This window comes from Hetaerina americana, unplaced genomic scaffold, assembly GCF_022747635.1.
Source record: "Hetaerina americana unplaced genomic scaffold, ioHetAmer1.1.p SCAF_5, whole genome shotgun sequence".
In the NCBI taxonomy this organism is placed as follows: Eukaryota; Metazoa; Arthropoda; class Insecta; order Odonata; family Calopterygidae; genus Hetaerina; species Hetaerina americana.
Window position 1 is genome coordinate 60402758 of NW_027287095.1, and position 9626 is coordinate 60412383.

Here is a 9626-nt window from a genome sequence, read left to right on the forward strand (position 1 = left end):
TTTTAGGTAATTTCTCTCTTTGTAGATTGGTTGTCAGGGCAAATTAAAAAAAAACAATTAATATGTAATAATCGGCAGCATCAAAATCTCAGTGATAATGCAAATTACTTTGTAAATTGCACAAAATGGTTTTTATTATTTTGAAAACCTAAATTTAATATTTAGAGTGTAGAAATCATTCGCCTTGACTCTGAAATTGTTGCATTGAAATGCACATTAGCGGAAGACTCCGTTAAAAGTTACTGTTGCGGCATCTCCCGCAGTTTCTTTGGAATTTTATATTTAATATTGTTTTTAGGTGTGGAATGCAATTTTGGTAACAATACTTGCCAAAATTGTGCTCCTCACTTAAAGATGACTGGAACCTTTAGGTTGTTCTTTGAACACATCGTATACCTACCTGTTTTTCATATATTTAATCTTGGCATTTTTTTGAGGCTGGTGTTTAAATTTCACTAAATGCCAAGATGCCGATTCCCTGTAAGTTGTGCAATATGTATGTATTAGCACACATTAATTTAAATCTGTGTATTGGTACCAATCAGTGCCAAAACATAGGCTGTATTAATAAAAATCATTAGGGTCTAAAGCAATATAAATGGAAAAGGAAATATAATCATCCCTGAGATCATTACTGATACTAAATGATGGGCACTAAAACCTACTAAACGATACTAAAACCCGGGCATTTTTAGAGAATAAACACTGGTGCAATATTCATATGCGTTTTAGAAGAATATCATTGAGTGATTTATAATATAAGAAATTACCCCTCAGCTCTAGTTCAAACTGTTCACTTCCTGAATGGAAGGATGAAGCCTATTTTCCAGAGGCATTCAATGCAGAATACAATGTTTGGGTGGACTTCCATGTTCTTTAAAATCGAAATTAGTAGCTCAGGTGAAGTAGTATCTTAAGGCATTCAATAGTTTGTGTATGTCATTGATAGGTTAGTTGTACTATTATTTTGAAGCAGCTTGGCAAATGACCATATAAATGAATGAATTCTCCTTGTGATATCTAATTTTGAGTTCCTCTGTTCATTATCTCCTTACACACTGGCTGGACATGTCAGAAGATGGGTGTCATTCATGGAAGTGAATGCCCTGTATACAAAGTTGAGGTAGGTTATTGGGTTCTTCAGACTAGAAAAACTCTCCAATTATCACCTTTTGCCCCTCAGTCAGCCAAAATAGTATAGGTTCTCTATCTGTAAGAAAAAAATGAGAATATTCTGGAAAGGTGTTTGTGGATATTAGAGAATTTCGTCCACGAGAAGTTTTTTACTGTTTACTCTCTGTGACTAAAAGGGACCCACCCACATCATACAGGTGATAGTCGCAATGGCCTTTATGGAGAGTTAGAGCAGGTGTCTCCATTATATAATTCTGTAGCCTCATGGATGGTCTTCCAGTATCATTCAACCATTGGGGCTGATGGCAAATGATTTGACAATTGGTTGACGTAAGCAGGACACACTACTGGAAGAAGAAAGTGGAATTTGTCCTAATGGCCTTAGTCTTTTTGGTTCCTTCATGGGTGTTCCCATTATCTGTATTTTGTCATCATATTCATACTTGGAAGTTGGTCTACCCTGAATCATTGTCTTGCCTCAGTGGCTATGGCCACCACACCAGGAAATGGAAACACTGATGTATTTGGGGAAAGAGGTTTGATCATAGGTGTACTTCTCTGTCTTTGCAGTTGGTAGAGAGTTGCCTAATTCTTCAGATTTTCAACTATCTCAAAGGTTTTTTGTGAGAAATGTGTTCCAGATTCCTTGCACCACAAATACATCCTCATCATAACCACAAATACATATCCCCAAGATCAGGCTTGCGGCATCATATGCGAGCAGGTCCCGTTTGAGGGCCTCCATGCACTCCTTTTGAGTTCCCATTTTCGATGTACTTATTGAATTGCCAAGCTCAATTTCACTAGGGCCCCTATCCTAGAGGGGACAGTTGTGAGTGTTTTTACTTGATATATTGTACAGTATTGCTGTGTGCTGGATATTCAATCTGGTTTGCAGAAATTCAATGTAGGCAAGTTGAAAATGTTCCCAGGTACACTGAGGAAACTGGTGATCCACTATTCTATACCATTATTATTATTAACATTGTATTTCTTTGGAAGATGTCAATGAAAATATTACTGAGAAAATTGTTTTAATACCATATTCTATCTCTCAAGATTGATGAAGATATGTTGTGAAAAACCACAAAAGTTTTAATTTTATAAAAAGACAAAATTTTTTTCCATGTTTTAACAACAATATTAGATGTGCCTTCAACACTCATCTTTTCCCTTAACTGCCTCATGATATTTAGCAGGTGAGTGAGTTGTCCTTTGATTAGGTGATGAAGAGAGACTCATCTCTGATGAATAACATTTAACATCTGAGATTATCTGTAATCTTAAACAGCCTTGCATCATTAATTAAAATGGCTGACTGGAAAACTAAGGCTTGGTCATCAGGAACCTAACTGAATTTATGAATTCCCTTCCATCTTTCATTCCTATCTCCAGTTTTTCACATGCCTCTTTAATCATTTCCTCCACATTTACGTTGAACAGCACTGTTGACAATGGACAACCCTGCCACTGCCCATATGGACTCTTCTATTCCTCACTCGCACCTAAGCAGTCTGAGTCATTTACAGGTTGCAGATAAGTCTCCTGTCCCTCCAATCTATTCCAATATTCTGCAGCAAACTGAAGAGTTTCTCCCAATTCACTCTATCAAATGCCTTTTTGAAATCTACGAAACAGGCAAATACCTCCTGATTGTATTCAATATTCCTATTGATTAATGATCTCATTACTGCGATGGCATTCCGTGTGCCACTCCCCTTCCTAAACCCAAACTGATCATCCCTCTTAAGTAATCATTTTCCTTGCTCTCCATCCTTTTATTTAGGATCCTGAGAACAACTTCAGCTGCATGGAAATCAAAATTATTTTTCTGTAGTCCTCACATGATGTAGCTTTTATCTTTTTCGGAATAGGAACGAACACTGATCTCACAAAGTCTTCTGGTCAGATTCCTTTCTCATAGATGCTACGAATCAGTCCATATAGTCTTATTACCTCTTTATTCACTATTATGGCAACCCCTCATTGGATCTCGTCCCCTCTGCTGTATATTACTCTATTACTATCATTCCAGTAATCCCCGTTATCCTTCCATCTCGCCTCGTATAAACCTAAAATATCTGTATTTACTCTTTCCATTTCTTGTAAAATATTCTCTAATTTTCCTGTCCTCGGCATTTTTCTAACATTCCATGTTCCTATTCTAACTAATTTGGTCTTCTTCTCCTGCGTCTTCTGTCCTGCTGCAGCTGGTTTTCCCTTACAAGGGTTTCGTGGGATGACGACCGCGGAAGCCTTGCCTCCCCCACTGCCGGGCACGACACATGGCCGATTGGGCCGAGCCCCGTGGTTGCCAGGACTCAAAATCTCTGTATTGTCCATCATATTTTTCTTGGGAATGGTAATTGAGGTGGTTTCCCGTTGCCTTCTTTAATAATGTTTTTAACATGGCACCATCACTTAATGACCACCCTACTGGGGTCAGATACCTTTGCAGCAGCTTCACTGAGGAACAGATGCTGCACAGACTACCTTTCATCTGGCTACTAATCTTCGACCTATCTGGCATGGGTGACTCTACCCGGAGCAATTCTCATTATTCCCACCAGCACAGCTCTAAGGATCATCTGATCACACAAGCTCTTCCACCACGTCAAGGTAGGGCCGTGGGAGAGACAAAATGAATTGTTGAAGTAAATTGAAATATCATTTTCCATAATGTCAAACTTTTTATCTATTATTTACTAAAATTGGGAATTATTAAAACACTATTAAGCTTCTCAAATTCTATGGGGCAACAGATTTATTGTGGCCACTTCACTATAAATAATTGGTTCATCCAGGTTGCAGAATTCTTTCCTCCCACTATGGTATGGGAGAATTCCCTTTAGGAAATTACTTAAGGGGCTGTAAATTACAATGCTACGGGTTTTGTTATTTATTTAATGATGTTAAATATAAATACATGATTAGTTATGTAAAAAATCTTCCAGTTTTCTGATCACTTTGATATGTTCTTCTTGTTCAGTTCTTATAATGTCTGTGAAATCTTGTTCATTTAGGACAATTTCTTTGCAAATCAAAGGAGCATTTATTTCTGCTTCATACCGAATCACCGATGATATCCCTTCACCATGTTCAAGAACTTTCAGATTGCAATTGTTGTAGAGTTGCGAATTCATATCAATCAATTGATTCACTTCAGATATCATTCTTTCAGCACCATAATCCAAAATTCGCCTCTTGAATCTGTAATTTTCAGGAAATGACATTGTATTGCTCAAAGCAACATTCTGGTACTGTATTGATCACAAATATTTACAGATATCTTGAATAACAATAATAAAAGTTATATATTAAATAATTATAGAGGGATCTGTCTGTATATGGAAGAGATAATTTGAACAGCATTATGATTGGAAACTTAATAGTGGAATTAAATACATTCAAGACTAAATGACAAAGCTAATAACTTCAAAATCAATGGCATGAATCCCAGTGCACTAGACAATTGAATGTGTACCTATTTTATGAATGTATGAAGAAAATTAGGCGTGGATATATTGCTCCATAATAAATTAATTATTACCTTTCTTTGAAGTGGGAATAAAGTTGAATGTCAAGGTTATTCAACTTTTTCAGCATACTCATTTCTTCCTCCGTTAACACAGGTTTCTTAAAGTTTGAATTATCCACTTCACGCAATGCATTTAGACGGATAAAACGAACTTCTTCCAGTGGCCAACACATTAGATCAGCAAAAAGGACAAGCGAAGCTTCCATGAACTCTGTGATCATCACTAGATCAAATTCATTCTCCACCTTATTTGCTAATTTCTCAAATATATATGGCATCTTCATCTCAGCATCTGTCACTCCTAAATCCCAGGCTATTTGGTTCCTACCAACTCTCTCCCAAAACCTTGGTGCTTGTTCAAGATAGGTAAGATTAAGTTGTAAAAATTTAGGTAAACTGACACCATAAAAATGTTCCATTTGGTAATAGGAATACATTGATACTTGTAAAGCAGTTGGCTCTCGCATTATTGCTACAAATGGTGCCTCTTTTTTCATGATGCTCCTTACCTCTTTATGGCTGTATCGAGTGTGATGAGCAAAAATATCATATTTCTCACCATCAGGAAGTCTGACATTTTGTCCAATTAACTCTGGAGAAAAATGACTTGGATTGCCGACATAATTATTGATTTCTGGTAATACAAAATAAAGCTGATGGTGCCTACCGAATCTCATCAATATATTTTGGACAGTACTGCTTCCACATTTGTGTACCTTAAGAAAAAATACAGATGTTTTTTTGAGACATTTCACATACATTTTCTTTTCCATTGAATCCCTGAAATATAAGAGTTTGATAATATTGTTAATTTTTTATTAATGGCTTTGGAGGCAAGAATAGCAATAATAGTTGTACTTACTTAAGGCTAGTGTTATAATGTTAAAATTTTCCAATGTTGTAAGGGTGAGATAAAACTTTCTTTTAACCTCTGAAACACATTTATTTTCCCCAAGTTTGGTTTGATAGTTAAAGATAGAGCTCAACTTGTACTAAACCATTCAGCATGTGAAATCGTTAAAGAAAGGATAAGGCGATCAATTCCTTCCTTTGAGCTGCTTGTGTAATCTAAGGATGATTTGATGCCCTAAAAATCCCACAACTTGCATAAATCTGAGGGAGTCCATCGACAAAATCTGGTTGATCAAGGGTTACTTTGACGAATCATTAATTCACTGGATTATTGAGATTTTCCATTAATTATGAGAATGAATGTAAAACCCACCAACCCTGATGGAGATGCACTATTATGAAATGGGTGAGCATGAAGAATGTATTGAGTCATGAGGGAAGTGAATGACCAATCTGAATTCAGACCGCTGAATGTGTACTAAATACAAATAGGCTTTGGGTAATGTGTAGATATTGGTTGGGAAATATGAAAGGGAAAAACTGGTCACAAATCAAGCCCATGAGGTCCACTCATTAGAGTGTGTTTTGATTTTTATGTATCCTTTAGATCCAAATTGAACTTTAATTAGTTTTTCAATTTGAATATTCAAGATAACTGATTCTGTTTGTTCCTTTCTATTACATTTTTTCTCTCACCCCTTCCTATTCTGACATCTACTCACTCTTACTTCCAGCTTCTTCCTCTTTGTTAAGTAGCTGTGCCTGAATCTTCATCTTTTATCTTTCCCTTCAGTTATACTGTTCACTAAATTGGTGTATAATTTTAAGTGTCCAGTCAATCTGTTTCTACTTTACTGTACTTAAAGAATAGATATTTAATCAAATCACATGTTGGGAATGCTTATCATGGTTTTTAATCGTTTATTTTCTTAGTATAGATGATTAAGTAATGCCATATCTGTTAGAGTGCCTAAAATTTTTTACTACTTTCGCGCTTCTTTTTTGTGTGGCGATTGGCCATGTAGACATTGTTACACTGCAGTCTCTTGAATCTTGATGCATTCAATAAAAAGTTCTCTATTCCTTATGCCACTCTAATTCATTTCCTCTTAGATTTTGTCCTACTTGCTGAACATCTTCCAGTAATCTTACAGTGTATATTGTGGAAATAATTTTCATAAGATGGATCCACTTATACATAAAAATTTGCAAGTTATGCACAAGAAATGTTGATGTGGGCTGAAGAGCACAACTTGCAATGAATGCATTAACAGGTCCTGAATCCTGACGTATGCTTCCCTGCTACAGATACTCCATGACTATGCATAAGGTAAACCATTCATATTATTAAATAGTTAGAATACTATAATCAAATATCCTAGCAGATTCTAATTATCCAGATTAGTGATTGGCATAAGTGGTGATTTATGATTAACAGTAGAAATAATTAGCATCAGAAATGTTAAAGTGTCAGAAATGTTAAATCTGTTTTCACTGTTCAGCGCAAACTTTTTCGGGTGAGAAGGTTCAAAGTACTTCATGAAACATGTATGAGATGGAGTAGTGTGGTAGTCAAGCAGATAAGACTGTTCAGCTTTCAGCTGTAGAGTCCTTTGCGCTTACATAGGTGGTGTTTCTAATCATCCTTAGCTATATCTAGATAAGACTTTTTAGATACCATAACCATGGAAACTGGCCTCCATATTTGTGAATTTCACATACCAAACATGTTTGTACTTGATGAGCTCTGTCCTCATATCTTCTATCCTCATAGCACAACTTATGGTTTGAGAGTGTGGTTTATATATTTGGCGCAAACAGTGAACCTCTATATGTATATGCAATAAAATGCTATTTTCTATTGAGTTCGAGGGACAATTACTACATTTCTAATAGATTAACCAGGGTGGCCACTCAGGCATTCAGGCGGCAACTGAGGAAATAGGTAGAAAATTATACTTATTCAATTTATTTAAAAAATTGTTTAACAATCAGAAAGAAGGTCAGAATTTTTGCCTAAACAGAACTTTAAGGTTTGGCATAAGCAGTTGAAGCCATTCCACCCTCAGGCTCCAGAGAAAAAGCAAAAAATATGGCCAGACAAATTGTGGAGGTACCAGTGGACAACAATTCACATCAATGAGAAATTATAAACAAGAAATATGTGCCCAATCAGATTCTGAATATCCAGGAAAATGATAGGGCAGTTTTGTAAGGAAAATTAGGAATAACTTGGAAATTAGGATGTAGAAAATGAGTGGACACCCTCAGTTAACCTCTGATATTTACGTATAATTTCACTGGCATTTTATGTACATGTATGCATAGTCCATTTACTGAAATTCATAAAGAATTAAAATCAAGTTAACTTTAATGGAATACGATCTCACACTCAGACAAACAGAAACAATCGTTAGTAGCTTCACTACTCAGAATGTAATTGGTTGGGTAGATACTAATAAGGAAATAATTGTTCAGTCTTATCTTCCTATTATTAAATTCACCGAAACTTTCAGCCTAATGGGCCTCATTAATTTTATATCCTGTGTACTTTTTCATGGTTCACCAACCATTAAAATGTTATCAATAATATCTATATCATTAGTATTAATTAGCAATGTATTGCTGAAAAAGCAGCAAAATTCTCCTCCTTACCTATATGTATGGACATTATGAGTTGTGTTCCCATTATTGTTGCATCCATCATGTTCAAATTGATAGAAATGAATCAGCTGGCTGCAAATGAGGATAATAATGGAAAAAAATATAAATCCAATGAATGCTTGCCATAGTTTCATGGTAAAGTTGCCTGGTAGAAAATGTGTTGAAGAAATATCTGAAAATAGGTGTCAATAGAATGAAAACATAAATCTCTTTTGTCCGTTAAGAATAACTGTACATTAATGTTATGTTGCAACACAATTATTCAGTTACATAATGTGTTTATCATTTTTTGCTGGACTTGCATGCTATTTATTTTTTGCATATTATCTCAAAATATGTAATATTAATATAAGCTTCGTGATAAGAATGGGCATGCAATAGAATAGATTTTGCTATCAATACTGTCAAAATCTTAGGAATTGAACCATTGTCTTTTAAAAAGGATACCAAAAAGTTATTATTTATCTGAATCAATTTGATATTCACTTTTGAAATTAAATTTAAAATACTTCGCCTTTCCACATAAACCACTTTTATTACTACCTAGGTTTCGTTATGGTATAACATCATCAGGTTATGGTATAACATCATCAGCACCTGATGATGTTATACCATAACGAAACCTAGGTAGTAATAAAAGTGGTTTATGTGGAAAGGCAAAGTATTTTAAATTTAATTTCAATATGAAGAATTTCCACCAAGTGACGCCAGAAACTGTTTCATTGATATTCAGTTTTGATTTCTCTGCAAACTTTATGGCTGTATAATAGTTCATATCATTCATTTCATCAAGCGCTGTTTCTATTTTAGACAGAAAACCAGAGAAGCATACATGTATACTCTGTAAGCTGCCTAAATTGCTGTAATAGGGATTTCAGTCTAATACTATCATTCTTAGTGTAGAAAGGACAACAATTTCCTTAGTCTGGTACAGGTATAACATATTGCATCATATGGCTGAGGAACTTTCTGGTGTCTGAATACAGCATGAATTCAACCACTAAGATGCATTTATTTATGAAAAGCAGGAATTATGTTCATTTTAATGCGTAGAAAAATGCACCTGGTACGTGGGAAATAGTGGTGGAAGAACTTTTCTGAGTTAATCATGATGTTATACCATTGAAGAAGACACAGAAGAGGACATGGCAGGTTAAAATAGGACTAGTAATGCTAGGATGATGTTGAGTATATAGTCGGACTTTAGAAAGCATTAAGTGGGAGGTGAAAGAAAAATATGTATAGAAATTTCTGGGTTGTGCAAGAACAGATCAATGGATAGTAGGGATTACTGGAGTGATAGCTATAGAATAATTTGCAGCAGAGGGGAAGGACACCATCAAAGGGCTGCTCTGGTAATGAACGAAAAGATAGTAAGAAGTATCAGTCACTTGTTCTATGCTTACCATAGACAAGTAAACATAAAGCAAGTGACTGA

The 9626-nt window shown here is 35.3% G+C and overlaps 1 protein-coding gene across 1 annotated transcript; it reads right to left on the minus strand.

Annotated features, from left to right (window-relative positions):
• Positions 1-1744: 1744 nt before the first annotated feature.
• On the minus strand, positions 1745-7296 carry LOC139694081 (galactosylceramide sulfotransferase-like). The gene is made up of 4 exons (XM_071592505.1): positions 7247-7296; positions 4685-5452; positions 4101-4344; positions 1745-1951 (listed from the first exon to the last, which is right to left on the minus strand). Exons 1-4 carry the CDS (start codon positions 7294-7296, stop codon positions 1745-1747), a joined length of 1269 nt encoding a protein of 422 aa, XP_071448606.1.
• Positions 7297-9626: the final 2330 nt, after the last annotated feature.